This window comes from Leptidea sinapis, chromosome 7 (assembly GCF_905404315.1).
Source record: "Leptidea sinapis chromosome 7, ilLepSina1.1, whole genome shotgun sequence".
Classification (NCBI taxonomy): Eukaryota; Metazoa; Arthropoda; class Insecta; order Lepidoptera; family Pieridae; genus Leptidea; species Leptidea sinapis.
Window position 1 is genome coordinate 13,934,045 of NC_066271.1, and position 19,416 is coordinate 13,953,460.

The window sequence follows — 19,416 nt, forward strand, 5'->3', positions numbered from 1 at the left end:
TGGCAATGCAAATCGAGCGAGACCAAAAACTGAATGCTTAAAAACTTATTAAACTATTCAATCTGCAGAAAATTCTACTCATCGAAATATGTACATTGTACCTAATTGAACTTAGAACACGATTTCGAAAACTAAATTTTTTATTTTTAAATTGACGTAGATACATACGAATACGTTACCTACCAAAATATATTTTAAATACCTTATCGTTACTACTTCAGGCGGCAGTTTTTTAAGAGGCATTTATTTTCTCAAAATTGATTCCTTTAGAATTCTTTTTGATGTCATTTCTTATACTACTACCGCTTCGGAAACAAATGGCGCTCTGAGAGAGAAGAAGCGGCGCATGAAACTCTCCCAGCATTCTATTTTTTGCGCTCTTTTCAATAAAAATATACAATATTGTACAGTCGCTATAATATAATCACAATCTAGTCCCAGGCTGTCCGATCATTTAGATATTCAGCAGTGGAGTAATAGGATTAACGACAGAGCCATTTTTTTATAAAACATTTAAATTTATTTATAGATAATGCCTGAATAGTGGCTGGGACTTTATTGTAGAAGTGTATACATTTACCCTTAAAGCTATTTTACATTATTACTTATGTAATAATTACTTTATATTATGATTTATTTTATTAGGTTCCTTTTGCTAGGTTCAGCTTTGGTTATCCAGACTAAGTTCAAAGGAAAATAGCACTTCTCAATAATATAAATAAGACCAAAAATTGAATGAGGTCTTGTGGATTTTGTCATTTAGCGAGTCAACGGCATTTCGTGCGTGATAAAAAATTAAGACAATCGACTTAGTCGGTATGTACCAAAGAGTTAGGTAATGTTTTATTAAATAGTATGTAATTATATACCTAATATATTGAGTCAATTTAATGAAGGAAGTCCCATGGCATTAAATAGAACTAATTAAGTATTATTCTATTACGTGGATGATCACTGAATTTTTGTCAAAACCTGCTAAGACCAAAGAGTGTAATATAATCACTAGGCTAGCAACATTTCTTCCCAAAAATATGATTGCAGCGCCGCGTCTGCGAGAATTCTTTCATGAAATGGACTTTATTCATTTCGTTTATCATTTTCAAAATAAAGTTGTCACTTGTCAGTTGTTGTAACAAATTTGACAGCTTGATATAAATAACTGTCATTGAAATTGATAAATGTAAACAAAACAAATTCTGACAGAAACAACTCTTAATTTCAAATAATGTTCTTAATTAATACACTTGCTTGTGATAAATTGTTCTTAAGTATTCCCAGTGATAATAATAATATGAAAGTACTGTGTTTTTTGTGATACCAGTTTAAATATCTCAATGTCAGGTAAGAACCGCCGAGTGTCTTTATCTTATCTTCACAATTTTTATCAGATTCAAAGTAACCATTTTTGAATGTTCGCCTATATTAAACCTGTATACTGAGTATTTTAGCGTGAGTAGTGAAATCGACAACACGTTACGATGAATAAATTAATCGGAGTCAGGTATTTTTCTAATAGTATGGTATTAAATGCTATTAAATCAGTGACTGTGGTTGGAGGTGGTCTAATGGGAAATGGAATTGCTCAGGTAAGCCGTTTAATAACATTAAATTGGAATAAATTTAAAACAGACAAGCAGTGTACACTGTACGTAATATCTAAGATTAACCTAGTTACCTACAGTAGGTTGTGTAGTGGAGTCAGGCTTTATCATTCATTATTTACTTAAGTTAATACTTATGGTATATCATTATGGTAATCCATAATGATATACCATTATTACATTATTTATACATATTATAAGTTACTAGGAAAACAAATAAATACAGAGATATTTATACTTGGCAACTCTTCTGCTAATTAATAATTCCTGATAAATAATTAATACAGTGTGCAATATTCGGTTAAAGTTAAGTATTATGCTGCCAAGGATTTTCTGTTTGCCCAGTTATTTCATAAGAATTATTATTTTTCTTGCTGGAGATCAATAATTATTTATTATTATTGGAAAATAAAAGTGCATTAACAAGAGATGCTGAATACATTCCACAATAAAAAAACAAAGAAAAATGAAAATTTACACACACAAACTAATATTGTGTTAGTATTTAAAATAAATTTTAAATATTAGGGGTTAAAGTATGAAATTGCCAATTTGTGATGAAAATTTTAAATTCGTTATTTTTTTTAATTAAACATATTTATTTAATCAAAATAATTAACATTATTATCTATACATTGCTGCCATCTCATAGGAGGGTTATTAATGGCTTTGAGATAAAAATGTGGTGATCTAGATTCGACAAACTGTGTAAAAGCATTTTGTACTGCCTCCTGAAAACAAAACTTTCATCACATGAAAATTGTCCAAATCAAAAACAAGGAGCAAGGTATGGCAAATAGGGAGGGTGACAAATGCTTTCTAATTGCAGTTTCTGTAGAGTTAAAATGGTTTCTCATGTTCTCAGGTTTTGCGTTATCATGGAGAAGTAATGGTGAAGATCTATTCATGAGTCCCCATCTGTTTCACTGCTGGTCTTGCTATAATTTTTCGTAGTTTGGCACAGTAGACAGCTGCCGTTAGTGCTTGACCAGATCTGCGAAAGCTATAGTGAATAACATGATGCTGAGATAATCAAACAGTTACTTACCATTACCATTTTATTGGTAAGCTTTGCTTTACGACACTGTTGCACTTATTACTTCATTTCAGTATCGCTTTTTTATCTAAGCTGAATAAAAAAAAACTAATGGAAGTTGATAATCGAATGTTGCACATTTTTTAAAAGAAGAATTACATACACTATCATGTGATAAAATTTTACTCAAAAATCACATAACCATGAAGGTTCTATGTCAATTCGAAGTGCCTATTACAACAAAACGGCAATTTTATACTTCAACCCCTATTATATGGATAGAAAACAAAAAAACGCTTTAAAAGAAAATCAAATTTACTTTGCTTTTTTCGTCTTAAAACAATGATAATGTCGTAATAACGTATAGCGATCGTTGTGGAAATCTTTGGGGAGGCCTTGGAGCCAGTGGACGCCTTCCGGCTGATGATGATGAGGCATTTACACAGTCAGTCTATGTAATTGTAAATTTACATAGTCAGTATATATATAATTGTAATTAAACTGCTCTCTGACAGATTACTATTATAAAAGTGCTTTAGACTCAACCAAAAATTTTAAGGAAATTCAATCAATTAAAAATCGCGAAAGCTTTTCCTGAATATTTAAATAAAATCATTGCTAGTGTATACAAATGATATAAGTTTTCTTTAGTGTTAATCCCGCCAATATTCACGAGTAGTCTCGTGCCAGATTTTGGCGAGACAACACGTCCTGAGGATACCTCGTGTAGAGGCGAAACACGTGTCGAATTGTTTTTAAAAACAAATATTGGCGGAATTAACACTAAAGAAAACTTAAGTCATTTGTATAATTATGGATTTCCGCAAAGTAACGCCTAATTCAATAAATTTTCTATTGCTAGTGTAATCTTGGGTTTACGTTGTAGTCTTTGCTCTTTTTTATAATTGCAGTGCCATCATGCACATATCACGTATCTTAACCTTTAAGGTATCAGAAGTCACATTGGTATGTGAAGTGACCGGCCTTGTCTGCAAACAATGGTGAACAAATGCCAACAAAACATCTCCCTTTTCATTCATTTGCTATGAGTAACTGTACAGACTATAGATAGATTTAATACAATATACTAGAATACAAAAAAAACATGTTGGAGAGAAGAACATCTCCAACGGCAGCAAGATAGAAAAGATAAGCGAAACTATTGTGACTGTAACCGATTTTTATTGACAAGTCAGCCACGCTTTGCGATAGGCACGCACACATTGATAAATCTAAATTGGATACGTAAATCGGGCTGTCAGATCGTCTATACGCGAGTATGTTATAAGTCAATGCTACAGACATCACATGTTTTTCATCACATTAGCTTTCAATCGGTGTGGTTCTTTATATGTGGACTCGACATGATGCGTTACAATTAAATTTCGATTGAAAATGCTATCTCACTTGTGCTGGCCGCTCGAGATTATTCACCTTGCAACGAGGCTGTTTAGGTCTTTATCTAAGGTACAGACTGCTGTGAGGTATCTTTCTCAAGATCTTTCGCTGTTTGTTGTGGGCGTACCATGCTGAAATCCATTTCACTCAGTAATTTTTAGCGACTGGCTATTTTTGTACTTATCATAATTATTTCTTTCATTAACGCGAGTGTTACACATATAAATAAAACACTATAAAGGAACTATAAACCTGAAAACGTGCTCTAAAAAGATCGGGTGAACTAAAATAATAGTAAAAATGTAACTTTTACGCAAAAACTAGTATAAAAACACATTTACAATTACACGCGTTCTAATCCTTTAAAGAGTGTTGTCCATTATGTTATTATGTTGGCAAACGCCTTATGAGGACAGTTTTTCTTGATAGCAGGTGCATGAACTTTGTAATTGGATTTTGGTCAAATTATAAATCACTTGTTCATTGAGTTTAAAAAAAAATTGGCCTAATTGGCTGGAGGAATATTGGAGCTAAAATTGACCACTCTTACAGTTGTCCAGATACACTGGCCGGTCCTAGTAGATACTAGGCTTCGTAAAATTGCTGTAAAAGTGGACTGTATTATATTTTATATTAAACTAGCTGACCCGACAGACGTTGTTCTGTATATAATAAATAAAATAATGTTTTTATATGAATTTGTCAATAATATATCATAACATCAAAAATTACTTCGTAAAATATGCACCCTGCTGTCGTAATGAAATTGTTTCACAGCAGAACTGTCAAACCGTGCGTCAATAAATTCTCTAATAGAAATTATGTATGGACACATCAAACGAAAAACAAATTTGTTGTTTTTATTTAATATAGCAGCATTTTCCTATCTATTACGGGGGACCCATCAAATGAAAAACAAAATAGTTGTTTTTATTCAATTCCGAGCATTTTCATATTTATTCACCATTTAAACCTTCTCTGGACTTCCACAAATAATTCAAGACCAAAATTAGCCAAATCGGTCCAGCCGTTCTCGAGTTTTAGCGAGACTAACGAACAGCAATTCATTTTTATATATATAGACTACCAAATGCTATTGAAAAATTTGCTACAATTAAATTTAAATGTGTCATAAAAAATAAATTAACATCTAATTCCTATTATAATTCGAAAGATTAATTGAACGATAAATATAGCTGGGACTATTGTTTGTGTATTTATAATTATTGAATATTATTTTATACTTATTTTGTACTTCATTAATTGACTTGCACTAAATAACTTTAAAACATCTTACAGCGAATAAAATTATTTGACTATGAGGTTTCCAATGCATAGGGATAAGGGTTTCTTAAAGCACTCTACTATGAAATATATTAGGAAGATTTGAAAGATTTTATGTCTCCCACATGACGGAAGACAGCCTTCTTAACTTACCAATAAACAAGCATAATATAATTATATTACCAGATAAGCGCTAACAATACTAAATTACATTTTTGTTTAAGATAAAAAATGAGTTAGTTGTACATATTACTTTATTCATATCACATATATATTACAATTTTACATTTAATTGGATATTATGTATACTTACTGATATTACAATTCTTGTAATAGGTTGCTGCTCAGGCTGGTCAGAATGTGACAATTGTAGATCTCAACCCTGATATACTAGCAAAGAGTACAAAGTCCATAGAGAACAACTTGAAGAGGGTTGCCAAGAAAACTTACAAGGATGATGTTGCCAAAGCGGAGAGCTTTGTTAAGGATTGTTTGGAAAGAGTCAAGGTTTCTACGAAGGTGGAAGATGGCGTTAATGTCGATCTTATTATTGAAGCTATTGTAGAGAAACTGGATGTAAAGCAGGAATTGTTTAATAAGCTGGATAAGGTGAGAAAGATTGAGGTTTTGAGAATAGCGCTGTAAATACTGTATATTAATGTCACATACATTAACTAGGAAAACAGATAAACTATTTGTTTAAAACAAGTCTCTATTTGTTTAAAACAAGTCTATGTCCTTCTTGAGGAAAATTACAGAGATTGATTTGCCAATAGTTCTGTAGCTTTCACACACCTATCAATCTTTTAATATAAGATTATGTAGAATCCAGATATTAATTAAAATATTTATAGCTTATACAGATACCAATCCTAATACTTATAAGTCGTCCCACTGATGTAATGAAAAAGGCATCACCAAAATGTACCATAATAATTTTTTTTTCAGTTAGCTCCAGAGCACACAATCTTAGCCACAAACACATCATCAATATCAATTAATGAAATAGGAGCCGGAATCAATAGAAAAGATCGGTGAGATATTTTTAATCTAAGCAATATTAATTGATTTTAATTTAGATCTCGTCGTCTAGATTAGATCTCTATTTTCATAACGCACGCACACAAAACAAAGTGACTGACGTATCGCGAGTGTAAGACGTAGCTGTCATGTACACTAAAGTAATAAACCTGGCCTGTTATCATGCGTTGTCTAACAGCAAAAGGCTCTACATCGACGTATAAATAATCTAACCCCCTTATTCATAATAGTCTGCTAACTTAAAGCATTGCTAATTCTCAGTCTGTCTTCTTCTAAGTCAGAATGAGAAAAAACACTCCTTAGCAGCTGTTTAAAGTTAGCGGACCATTATGAATAAGGGGGTAAGGCTTTAACGACAAAAGACCAAGCTTATTCTGAATAAATATTTATTGTTACATTTTCGTAATAAACCATGACGTATGTCTGAAATCGAGACTATGCTTTGCAAAGTCTCGGAATGGGGCCGACAAAATTTAGTCCAATTCAACCCCAAGAAGACACAAGTTTGTGCGTTCACCACTAAAAAGTCTCCCTTTGTCGTATCCCCTCGATTCGAGATCATTCCTCTAACTGCCACAGCCTGTATTGGCATACTTGGCGTCGATATATCGAGCGACGTTCAGTTCCGTGGTCACTTGGAAGAGAAGGCCAAACTGGCCTCTAAAAAGCTTGGTGTACTCAGTAATGTAATGCCGCTCAGAATTTTTTGGGTTTTTCAAGAATCTTAAGCGGCACTGCATTGTAATGGGCAAGGCCTATCAATTACAATCTGCTGGACGTCCTGCTCGTCTCGTCCCTTATATTCATAAAAAAATTGACGTAATGTTAATTTGACCCGTCAATTAGTATATATCAATCCAAATAATGTGATTGGTCGTTATCTAAGAACTACAAAGAGTGAATCCAAATATTAAGGGTGCACCGACGATGAGTTATTCGCACAAAAACATTGTCTATACTCTATTGCAAGTTATTTAATTCCTAGCTATGTTACAGTTTTGACAAGTGCTAACGAAACATTATCTAAGTTTTTGTGCGATCACTTAACGTTCGCCGAGACCCACTAGAAAACGATAAAAAAAAAAGCGTTATTTACCATTTCGCGTTCAAAACACTTTACGGCCTTACAAATAAACTTTGAGCTCACGTTGAATCATTATGCAAACGTCTTAATAAATTTATTTTTGCAATAAGAAGAATAAAAACTTAAATAAATACCACGCTTACGTGGAATCTATAATTAGATTAGCTGACCCGGCAAACGTTGTTTTGCCATACAAAGTATAATTCACGCGATAATTTTATAAGTAATAAAATATTGCCTATATTATAGCCTGTACATCATTTTGTTCTATTGTCAATAGTTTTTGCAGCGCACGCAAAAATAGGTTTTCGATTTTACACCTTGTGTTACAGAATAGCAATTTTATTACGGATCCCTAATTTTGAAAAAAAAACATAGCCTATAGCCTTCCTCGATAAATGGACTACCCAACACTGAAAGAATCATTCAAATCGGACCAGTAGTACCAGAGATTAGCGCGTTCAAACAAACAAACAAACAAACAAACACTACAGCTTTATATATTAGTATAGATATGGTATCATAAGATGGGAAGTAAGTCTTAATAGCGAAAATTGCTGTGTGTTTGCGCGAAAAATTTTTTGCGAATTTAGTAATCATGAAAACACTTCTCTTTTTCCATCCAGGGACCCCACAAAACTACAAGTACCTTACTGTAGAACTACATTGTTTCAGAGAAAGTGTTTTTGTAAGTGCATAAAAATCTTTAATCACACGCCAAAGATAATAAGAGAGATAGCGTCAAATAGTAATTTCCCATCTCAATTGAAAATATACTTTACTAAAAACTGCTTATATTCATTTGACGAATATTTTCAATTAAAATTTTACAAATAATACTGCTGCTTATACTTAATAAAAATACTATAATAATATATTAATATTAGTTTAAAATTTAAATTAAATTGATATTGATGTAAATAAAGATTTAGTAATGTATAATGATTTTTGTAAAATTTGCACGTCACATTGTATTTTTATTCTATTCGGAAAACTTACAGCTAGGTAATTAACAAGTAGGTATTTTATTTATTTTATTTTATTAGGAAAACAAACAGTATTACATGACAAAAATGGTTAAAAAAATATACATCTATTTACCATTTACAGTTTTCGCATATAATATGTAATTAAGTATTGAAGGCTAATTACAAATTTCCACTAATAGTTATACTAGTAAGAAAAAAATTAAAACAAAAGAATTACATTATAGTCGCCAGGAATGTTAAAACCTTAAAATAAATTAGTTGATTACATATTATAATAGTAATAAATAGTGATTTTAACACAAGAATTTTAATAAATAATTTATTATAATGAAAAAAGGTATTGCTTATTAGCTTGATTATTCACGCACGTTTAAAAATAAAGTATCATTTAAAAGTTTCTGAAGGCCATGTACTGGCGTATTAAAAAAGTCGAAATCTCTTTCGTTAGAGAGGTTATTATAATATCTGCATGCTCGTAATATAAAAGTATTTTTCTATAATTGCATTTTAAGTTAGGGACATGTAGAGAAATGGGCCTTCCAAGGGTGACACCAAAAGTCCGAAGTCCAATCTGACCTGTAAAAAAAGACCGGCAAACATGTACTTTATAATATTTATGTAACATCAATCTAACATGTTTATGCACAAAAAAACTTTGAACTTTGACTTCGGTTTCAAGTTATACCTGAGAATAACGGCCGTTTTCAATAACGTATCTTTAGGTACGGATTTACGGACGGACATTGCTATCACCGTTTAATAACAAGATCTTACCTATCCATAGTTATGTCCAATATAGTTATACGGCCATTTTCAATAACATATCTCTAACGGTTCTCACTCGAACGGTTGGCTCAGTTGGCAGAGCACTGGCACGGAACGCCAGAGGTCGTGGGTTCGAGTCCCGCATCGTTCATAAAATTTTGTTTTTCTATTTAACGTATCTCTAGTTACGGATATATTGCTGTCACCGTTTAATGACAAAATATTATCTATCCATAGTTATGTCCAGTATAATTATAGTCCAATGCTTTATGTCAATAGGTTATTCAAATGTAAGTAAGCGTAAAAGGATAGATTTGTCTTACCTCTAGTAAGTAAAACTAAGAATATATTAGTTATTCAAAACGGCCGTAAGTCCAATGTCGACAGGTTATTGAAATGTAAGTAAGCGTAAAAGGATAGATCTGTCTACCTCTAGTTAGTTAAACTAAGGATAGATAGGTTATTGAAAACAACCGTAAACTAATAATATGCAAAATGTTTATAAATATACATTTTGCTTACGATTGGTATATTCGGACGTATAACGTTTCCCGCGTTTATCTGCAAGGCTGCTTGACATTCAGAAAACTTCAGAATTATTATTGTATTGACAGTGTTGTCAGTTATATTATAATCAACATTTTGCATATTCTTGGTTTAATCTCAGGTCTATCTTTATACCAAGTATTTTTAAGGCCGTAATTGTCTAATGTAAGTTATGGTTAGTTAGTTGTGAATTGAACTGTTTAGATATGGAGGTCTCCACTTCTTCAACCCTGTGCCCGTGATGCGATTGCTAGAAGTAATCAAGGGTGACCATATATCTGAAGAGACATACCAGGCAATGATGGAATGGGGCAAGTCTATTGGCAAGACATGTATCACTTGCAAGGATACCCCAGGATTTGTGGTGAACAGATTGTTGGGACCATACAGCGCTGAAGCGTTGAGGATGTACGAAAGAGGTAAGTCCTAATTTTAATGGTAGAAGTAGGTAGAAGCTACCACAATAACATATATAATATATGTGTTGTCAGTTTTATAAGCCTTCCTTTGAAAGTCGCCCTTTATAATCCCCGTAAATTGATACGGGGTTCCGCCATATTAATGACGTCACATCCAGTCCGAGAAATGACATATTTTTTGTAATTACATGATTTTTTTTTTGTTATCTTGTTCTGTTGTTAATTTTTGTTATCATTACTATACTTGCGTTAAATTTGAACAAAAATTATGCTCAGTCGTGTTGCAATAGATTTAAATCTATACTAATATTATAAAGCTGCAGTGTTTGTTTGTTTGTTTGAACGCGCTAATCTCTGGTACTACTGGTCCGATTTGAATGATTCTTTCAGTGTTGGGTAGTCCATTTATCGAGGAAGGCTATAGGCTGTTTTTTTTTTCAAAATTAGGGATCCGTAATAAAATTGCTATTTTGTAACACAAGGTGTAAAATCAAAAACCTATTTTTGCGTGCGCTGCAAAAACTATTGACAATAGAACAAAATGATGTACAGGCTATAATATAGGCAATATTTTATTACTTATAAAACTATCGCGTGAATGATACTTTATATGGCAAAACAACGTTTGCCGGGTCAGCTAGTTATTAAATATAAATAAAATGTCGCACAAAAATAATTGATTTTTTTGACAGTTACCTCTGTCTAGATCATTAATGATATTAGTTAATAATAATATGGATGAACTTCAAGCTCATGAAAAAGAGAGATGTACAAATATATATTAATAGATATATTAATTAAAACATATACTTAAACAAAATGAAGTATAAACTTTTATAATTTTTTAAATGTTTAAAAAATATATATTAGATATTGACTGTACGACAAGTTTCGGTCCCCGTACCGATCTGTGGGGATTATATTATAGTTACTTATAAACTTTTTTCTTCATAATATTTCGTTCTGTTTCTACTTCTGGTGTGGGTACAGTAAGATGGTCTTGGGTTATTTCAATTGTGTTTTGGGTCATTGCAATAAGTTGTGGATGAATTTGAAATCACTTGTTCATAACAGTGACAGTATGATCTGAGTTGTCACGCATCACCAAACGTCTCCGTTCTGCGCCCGTCACTCTTAGATTTATGATGGATTATGCAATTTTATCTACACCATTAAAACCAGACCTTTTATGGCAAAACTACCCACTTGCTAGGAATTTATACCATTTGCAAAGATATAATACATAACTTACAGAAATAAGAACATATTCAACTCGTTACAAAACCAACTATTCCTGTATAAATGTTATAATAGGTTACATCGTTTCAATAATTCTAATCCTTAACCAAAATACTTTTGCACTTTCAAGACAACCTTTGCGTTCAAGTGTTCGACAAGAACTGCCTAAAGAGTAAAGACTAGATTCTAGACCATAGACTATACACAAGGACTAGACCTCTGCATCTATGGTTGACAACGACACGTACAGGTCGAATTTCAATTTAATTACTACTCATTTCATTTGTTACACGTATAAGTACAAATGAGATACTCTTATGTAGATTGAATAAATAATTGTCATTAGATGAATAAATAGCTTTGAATTTTTATCGATATAATGATTATTAGAAAATCATGACATAAGAGATTCAGAGGATTATAATGACAGGCACATCTGACATTTCTTGTGTTGTTTTGTTGTACGACTCAGCTCATACTGTTACTTAAATCAGGTGGACCAATAATATTTATTTATTATGTATTTTAAACTGTATTTAACCTGATATTCCCGTCCGGGTTGTATTCTTTCGTATGTGCTTCTGGGCTTCTAAACTAAGGTTATTGGATTTTAGAAGCGAGAGTATTTTGAATATAGGTTATCTACCTATGCTAACTAGAGAGCATGAAAAAATGGTATTAGTAAAGTGGAAAAAACTCTATTACTTATAAGTATATTTATTATTATTACAAATATTTTTGGATACCAAATGTCCTCCTAAAGATGGCTTGGTACTTACACATTAACGCCACCGCAATTACATATTTGTCGGTTTTTACCTAACCTAACCTGCAAATATTTAGTTATTTATAATTACTTATTGCAATAGATATCTTGTATTATAAAGTAACCTAACTGCTGCTCGTGGTGTTAAGGCGACACTAAATGCCAGCGACCTTGAGCGATATGAGTTCACCGCTGCCGGCCCGCCATCTATGTAACAAAGCCAATATTTTCAAAATTCTTGCGTGGAAAACAGTTTATATGCTTACAATCCTCGTTATTCACTACTAATCTAAATAAATGAACCTACACAAAAGAGTACAAGCTGTAAGAATTACTTTTCTGAAGTACCAAAAAAATGCGTCACGCCATGCCAAAAAACTTGTTTAACTTCAAAGAAAAATAGTAGTTCAAAAAGGCTCGGCCAACAGCAAGCATTAGCAACCTACAAATAACACTAAAGGATATGTGTAACAGGATTAAGTAGTGTTCATAGCTTGAAATGCTATACTTTCACCACAAAACTTGTCTAAAAACACCATGTTCATGTTATCGTTGACCGTGATTTACGGCTATCGTACGTGAAGTAACGCTCGCGCGCCGCCATCTTGTGACGTCATAGTGCACAGGAGTTATACTACTGTCGTGTATGATGTAAATACTGGTGCACCATATAACACTTCCGGGACGCAAATTATTAATAATATTATATTTAGTTGGTTTGTGTTACATAATTGCTTTATATTTGGTGTGTGATTTTTGATGCTTTTCCTTAAACTGATTTACATATTTTGCTGCATGGGGCTGTTATTAAATATTATCATATACGTAAGTATTTGTGTTAATATTAAATTACTTACTTAATGTAACATAACACTACACTCATTTCAGAATACAGTTCAAAAAAAGAGTTTTTTTTTTAATGAAAATAAGGGACGAGACGAGCAGGACGTTCAGTTGATGGTAATTGATACGCCCTGCCCATAACAATGTTGGTGCCGCTCAGGATTCTTGAAAAACACAAAAGTTCTGAGCGGCTATTCAATGCGACATAAGATGTTAAGTCTCATTTGCCCAGTAATATCACTAGCTACGGCGCCTTTCAGACCGTAACACAGTAATGCTTACACATTACTGCTTCACGGCAGAAGGTTGAAGGAAGGTTGTGGTACCCATAAACTAGCCGGCATCCTGTGCCTCCCACTGGGTCCATTAAACTTTTCTTTGACATGCTATGTAGGAATCGGTCAATATGAAATGGCTAACTAGTTTAAATCTTTTGTATGTGTTTACCTAGACTAGTGAGCAGATCTGTTCCAAATGCATTTTTAATGAAGTAATGTTATATTAACAAAACATTTATAATCTTTGGCCTTGACACTTTGTATATGGACAAGACCTTATCCATATAACAATAGCTACCACACAACACAGAACTCAGCAAATATATTAAAATTATTTTTTATAATTACTCTTTGTAGTGGTCCAATGTTATCAAAATTCGACTTAAACAATAGAGACTTGATTATACAATATGAGTGTTTATGTAGTAACAGATGTTCAGAAAAGATCATGTCATTGTGCGCATTATTTAAGTGTTATTCAACTACTCCCCATATAGGGCATAAAATATATTGTCATAGCTATTGTTGCTTGATTTTTTTTCTGTATTCAAATTTGGAACGCATTATTATTATAAATATCTGCTATATTTTAATATTAATTTACAAAATAGATTGGGATAGGTTACTTTGACTGGGCTGTTTACGCACTAACGGCCGTTCCCAATATACTATCTACTGATAGAGATAAATGACTACCTTCTACTGTCAGTAATTAGCAGTCAATAATCTGAAGCTGCCCTAATATACCCGATAAGTCATTCTTATCGCCTTATATTGGGAAGCGTGAATTGAAATTTCCATACAAACTTCTATCGCTGGTAAGCTATACGTCGTCCCATTGACAGACAGCGTGTACGGATAATGTGAGTCACCGTCGATAAATTTATTGGGACCGAAAAGTCAACGATATTTACGATTTTTATCTCAAGTAAGAGACAGACTGAATATTGAGAACGGCCGTTAGCCTTTTGATTCGGCCATTGTGCGTGTTCGTTCGTCTTCTTAATCCAACCAGTCCAGACCGTCCCAGAAGTCTAGCAGTCTTTTCAGATTGCTACAGGGTAGCGATGCTGGAGATAGGAAGATTTGAGCCCGATGTTCAGCCACACTTATGCATTCTATAAGCACGTATTCTGGCCTTTCTTCTGCCTCCGTGCATCCTCTGCATAATCTGTCTGTCAAAGCTATGGTAAATAGATGCTTATTTAAGAGACAATGGCCGGCGACAATACCTACAATTTTGCGTATTCGGCCCCTGTGTAGTCTGATCAGGTTGTGGACAAACCTATTGTTTGCCTGCGTCCTTCGCTGTTTCTCCATGCTGTTAGATGGGCTTCTTCCGGTTTATTGCTTTGTCACTTTTTGATTTGTGCTTGAGGTATGGGTAGTAGTGGCAAAATAAAATGTAATAAACCGAATTGCAGTAATTGCATTGCTTTGCACAAAATAGGCCGTGGGTAAGTTGTCACGTGTCTTGACACTTTAGAAGCGTTGTATCAGTGCGAAGCTTGTATATTTCAGTACCGATAAATACCTGTACCAATACTCGTCTGAATTTCACTTTCGCGAGACACGCTACAAGTTAGGATATTGACCCCACCATCTGGATGTGTGGCGTTCCTCCACGTTTTCAAAGACCTTTCTTACACGTACAACAAACCTGCCTGGTGCGGCGTTACCGGGACGATATGGCATGGGTACCTTCAAAAAAAGCGCGTACACCTTCTATTCGAAATGGCAGTAGTTATGACGCTTAATAAGCGCTTTTTAATCCTATTTTGAATAAAAATATTCGAATTTCAATCTATCTATAACAGTGCCTTCAAAAGTTCAATGAGTTTCTTGCTACTTCCTTTCATTAGCTTTACCCTTTACGAGTTGGCGGAAAATTTAATAAAAAAAGTAATTATTTTGACATTCATAAGTGTCATTTCCGTGACCGACATGAAAAAGTGATTTTGATTTGATTTGAAATACAACTACTTGTGCCTTGCCTCCTCCAAAAAATAATTCTGTTAAAAAAATCTATGATATCAAATATAAACAGCCATAAAGGTATACCTGAGAGTAAATTGCAAAATGTAGATTATATCGCTGACATCACTGTCAATACAATGATAATTCTGAAGTTTTCTGAATGTCAAACGTCATGAAACGTTATACGTTCGATTAAACCAATCATAGGCAAAATGTCTATTTGTAATTTTTAGCATATTCTTCGTTTATTATCAGGTATAACTTTATACCAATTTTATTTGTAATGCCAAAAGAGTTTTTGTGGCGAGGCGTGTCAAAGAGAAAACATCTACATAGAAAATTGTTCTTTCTATGTAGATGTTGCCTCATTTTTTTGTCATATCAGCCGGAAGACTGCTGGACAAAGGCCTCACCCAAAGATCACCATGACGATCGGTCCTGCGCTGCCCTCATCCAACCTACTCCGGCGATCTTGACCAGATCGTCGGTCCATCTTGTGGGGGTCTACCACACTACGCCTTCCGGTACGGTACGTGGTCGCCATTCGAAGACCTTACTGCCCCAACGGCTATCTGTCCGCCGAGCTATGTGCCCTGCCCACTGCCTCTTCAGTTTCGCAATCTTTTGGGCTATGTCGGTGACTTTGGTTCTCCTACGAATTCTCCTCGTTACTGTTTCGATCTCGCAGGGAAACTCCGAGCATAACCCTCTCCATTGCCCTCTGAGCAACAGTGAGCTTCTTCATAGACCCATAATTAGCGACCACGTCTGTGTTCCGTATGTCATCACTGGCAACACAGAGTGGTTAAAAACCTTCGTCTTCAGACTTTCAGTATTTTGGATGAGAAGATTTTATGGACGTTGCCTAAATATTTTTAATTTGCAGGAGACGCATCAAAAGAGGATATTGATATTGGTATGAAGTTGGGCGCAGGGTATCCTATGGGACCATTCGAACTCGCCGACTACACGGGACTCGACACTAATAAGTTTGCGTTGCAAGTTATGTTCGAGAAGACAAAGAACCCAGTGTTCGCGCCGATACCCCTCCTTGATAGAATGGTCCAAGAGGGCAAGCTTGGGATCAAAACTGGCGAGGGGTTCTATAAATATAAAAAGTAATTGTCGAATGGTTAAGGGAAGAGCAGAGTGCTATTTTGATATTTTATGGTGACTTGTTTGGGGGTTAAAGACTTATTTTTTTACAATAAAGGTTTTTGTACTATTTTTTTGTTTTTATTTAAAATATTATATGTTATAATATTATTCATCTTGGATGGATTATCTTAGATCTTTATTTTTATTATCTTAGGTTTATCGGTTTGTTTATATTTTTTACAAAAACATTTATTGCTGAGACTTTCCAGTATTATGATGGAACGCATATAACTAAATAATTATTCATTAGTTAATATCATCGATATTCAATTACATACAGATATAATTACAGATATACAATTTGCTCTTAAAACTGCCCGCATCATCATAGTAAACAAATAATAATGCGTTTTGCACCTTACCGCCTTGACTTAAAGTTCAATTAACAAAGCTATATAAAAAAGGCACCGCGATGTTTATTATACGTACTGACTGAGAGAACACGCGTCATCTTAAAAGCCTTCATTTAATTTTTTCATGATTTACAATTAAAAAAAAAATATTGAAATAGGTGTTATTTTGCGGAAATCCATAAAAATTATAATTTTGTGAGTCTTCTTGAGTGTAAATTCCGCTAAGATTCGTCTTCAATGAATTCGACACGTGTTTCGCCGCTACTCTAGGTTCCTCAGGAGATGTTGACTCGCCAAAATTTTGAGTCTCTTGCCAGAATTTGGCATGTCAATCGAGGATGCCTCGTGTACAATAGAACGAAAATAAATAATAAGAAGCTTTGAATTTTTTTCGTGTCCTAGAAGTTTTATTTTTGCTACACTTAGAGTCCGCACGTTGGTTATCGTTCGACCATACTAAAAACAAATATTCAGTGCCGGATTAACCACGTAGCAATTGCTAAAGGCTCCACGTGAACTGGGGCCCCGCAAATCTACCTCCACCTGAGCGTCCTTTGAGTAATTTTTTTAATACGTGGTACATACTACATTCTTATTATGTATAAATTGCTATAATGGATACAACTTAATTTTTGACTTTAATGTCATAGGAGACCAAGGGCCAAGACCTCAGCAGAATTTGCTTCGGTCCCCGCGCTTCCTTAATCCGGCACTGCAAATATTGACACAGCTTTATTTGTGGCCATATTACTCTCGCCTCTATTAACGCCTGGGAGGCTTAGATAAACTTACTATACTATTTAAAAGGTGACAAATGAATTTAACTCGTATGTTCTATAACAAAAATGTTATAAAGCGTTAGCTTTGATAAAAAAAACATGTATAGTGGTGTACATAGGTACAAATTAATGTCTCTAACCTCGAAATCTTTCGTGATACCAGTGGATTCTCTCCATAGGATGCTCGTTAGGTGGGAACCAAAGCGGTGCTTCTTTCTATCTTCTTGCAGTGGTGTGCCAGCATTGTTTATGTTTCGGTTAAGGGTACTGCAGCTAGTGAAATTACTGGACTAATAAGATAAGAATAAGGTCTCGGGGCAATAAAATAAATATGAAAGGTATTGTTGTCTACTAGTCTGAATTTGAATTGTTTCTTTCGAAATCTCTATTCTGGAGACCCCTCTTTTGTGGAGGCACCGGGGCTGTAGTCCTGGTTGCCATCCCCTAAATCCGGCCCTGCCTTACATCTTTCAAACGTATTGTCTGAAGGACATGTCTCCCACCATCTGTGAAATTAACATAATTTTTATTAAAAATACTATCATCAATATTGTTCATTACTAACAGCATTACCATAAAAATCCGGCATTCCAAAAGAGAATTACTTTAATTTAGTTATAATAATTGTAGGTGATGCTTCAGCTAAAGACATCGATACAGCAATGAAACTGGGTGCAGGCTTCCCTATGGGGCCACTTGAGCTGGCAGACTTTACAGGTCTTGATAATAAGAAGGCAATTCTGGCAGTGATGCTCAGCAAGACTGGAAACCCAGTGTTTGAACCTGTTGCGTTGGTGGACAGACTTGTTAGCGAGGGAAAGTACGGCAGGAAGAGCGGGGAGGGTATTTATAAATATGAGCAGAACAAGAATAACTAAGAAGCTTTGTTTTCTAAAATAAAGACAACGCAGGCCGAGAAGGAGAAAATTGTTATAATTATATATAAATTATCGTTTTATGTGTCGTTTATATTTTGAACATGCCAATGTACTATTAATTGATTATTTATAATGTCCCAAAGGCACTGTAATGTTCCTCGTTCGCTCACGAGTGCAAACTAATAATCTTTACAATGTAGTACTACATCCGGAGACGTCCGCAAGCAACCGATAGCAGATTAGAACTGGCATTCCGCTGAACTGTGCATTCCTTATATAGCACTCAACATCACATGGTTAATGTCACTGTTGAAGTCATGACAGTGACAATAATTGTTAACACATACTCAGTTCACACTACAGGCACAAAACAGGACTCTACATTTATCCGCCTGTATGTCGTCGGACTGTGGGTTCCTATCTCATAAACTGCAATAGTTGACATTGCAAACAATTGTTATAACACAACAAATATTTGAACCTAAGGTAACTAAATACAAATTAACAATATTAACAGTTATAGCGAATTTAAAAAATTCATAATTTACCAGTTTCACTGCTAGCCCTAGAAAGGTCTAATATAGCTGTGCGGCGCCGGTCACATGGCCAACCCGTCGTCATACTTTTCATACAATCGCTCGTACGCTCGCTCGCTCGTGCTGAATACGGCGTTTTAACGCATCTTTCTTAAATAAAATTTACTAATTAGAATCTTGTGCATTGTGTTTCGGTTTATATCGACGCAGAAATACAATTTTCAGGAAACAAATTTAGTATAACTCTCCAAATATCTGCTTTTTTGCACTTTATATTAGAACTTTGGCCGGTCATTATGATAATTTTATTATTCATAAATTGTAAAAGTAAAGAAAACTGGAATTTCTGCACACTATTTTTCCATTCAACATTGTCGCCTTCTCTTGCTTATCGTCAAGAGGCGGTATGCGCTCGATGAAACAACATGCTTTTTGCTTCGACCATG

General features: G+C 34.2%; 2 protein-coding genes across 3 annotated transcripts in view; both read left to right on the forward strand.

Annotated features, from left to right (window-relative positions):
• Positions 1 to 1,179: 1,179 nt before the first annotated feature.
• Positions 1,180 to 19,416, forward strand: part of LOC126965299 (inositol polyphosphate multikinase) — a 41,501-nt gene continuing 23,264 nt past the window's right edge. The window contains exon 1 of the mRNA XM_050808829.1: positions 1,180 to 1,341. The gene's annotated coding sequence lies outside the window, so the exon portion shown is untranslated. The remainder of the gene's footprint in view (positions 1,342 to 19,416) is intronic.
• On the forward strand, positions 1,329 to 18,514 carry LOC126965319 (probable 3-hydroxyacyl-CoA dehydrogenase B0272.3). Of its 2 annotated transcripts, none has more exons than XM_050808857.1 (5): positions 1,329 to 1,586; positions 5,656 to 5,928; positions 6,268 to 6,353; positions 9,949 to 10,163; positions 18,187 to 18,514. In XM_050808857.1, exons 1-5 carry the CDS (start codon positions 1,479 to 1,481, stop codon positions 18,432 to 18,434), a joined length of 930 nt encoding a protein of 309 aa, XP_050664814.1. In that variant the 5' UTR covers positions 1,329 to 1,478; the 3' UTR covers positions 18,435 to 18,514. The 2 variants fall into 2 exon arrangements, with proteins under 2 accessions (XP_050664814.1, XP_050664816.1); XM_050808859.1 differs by lacking the exon at positions 18,187 to 18,514 and adding an exon at positions 16,153 to 16,491.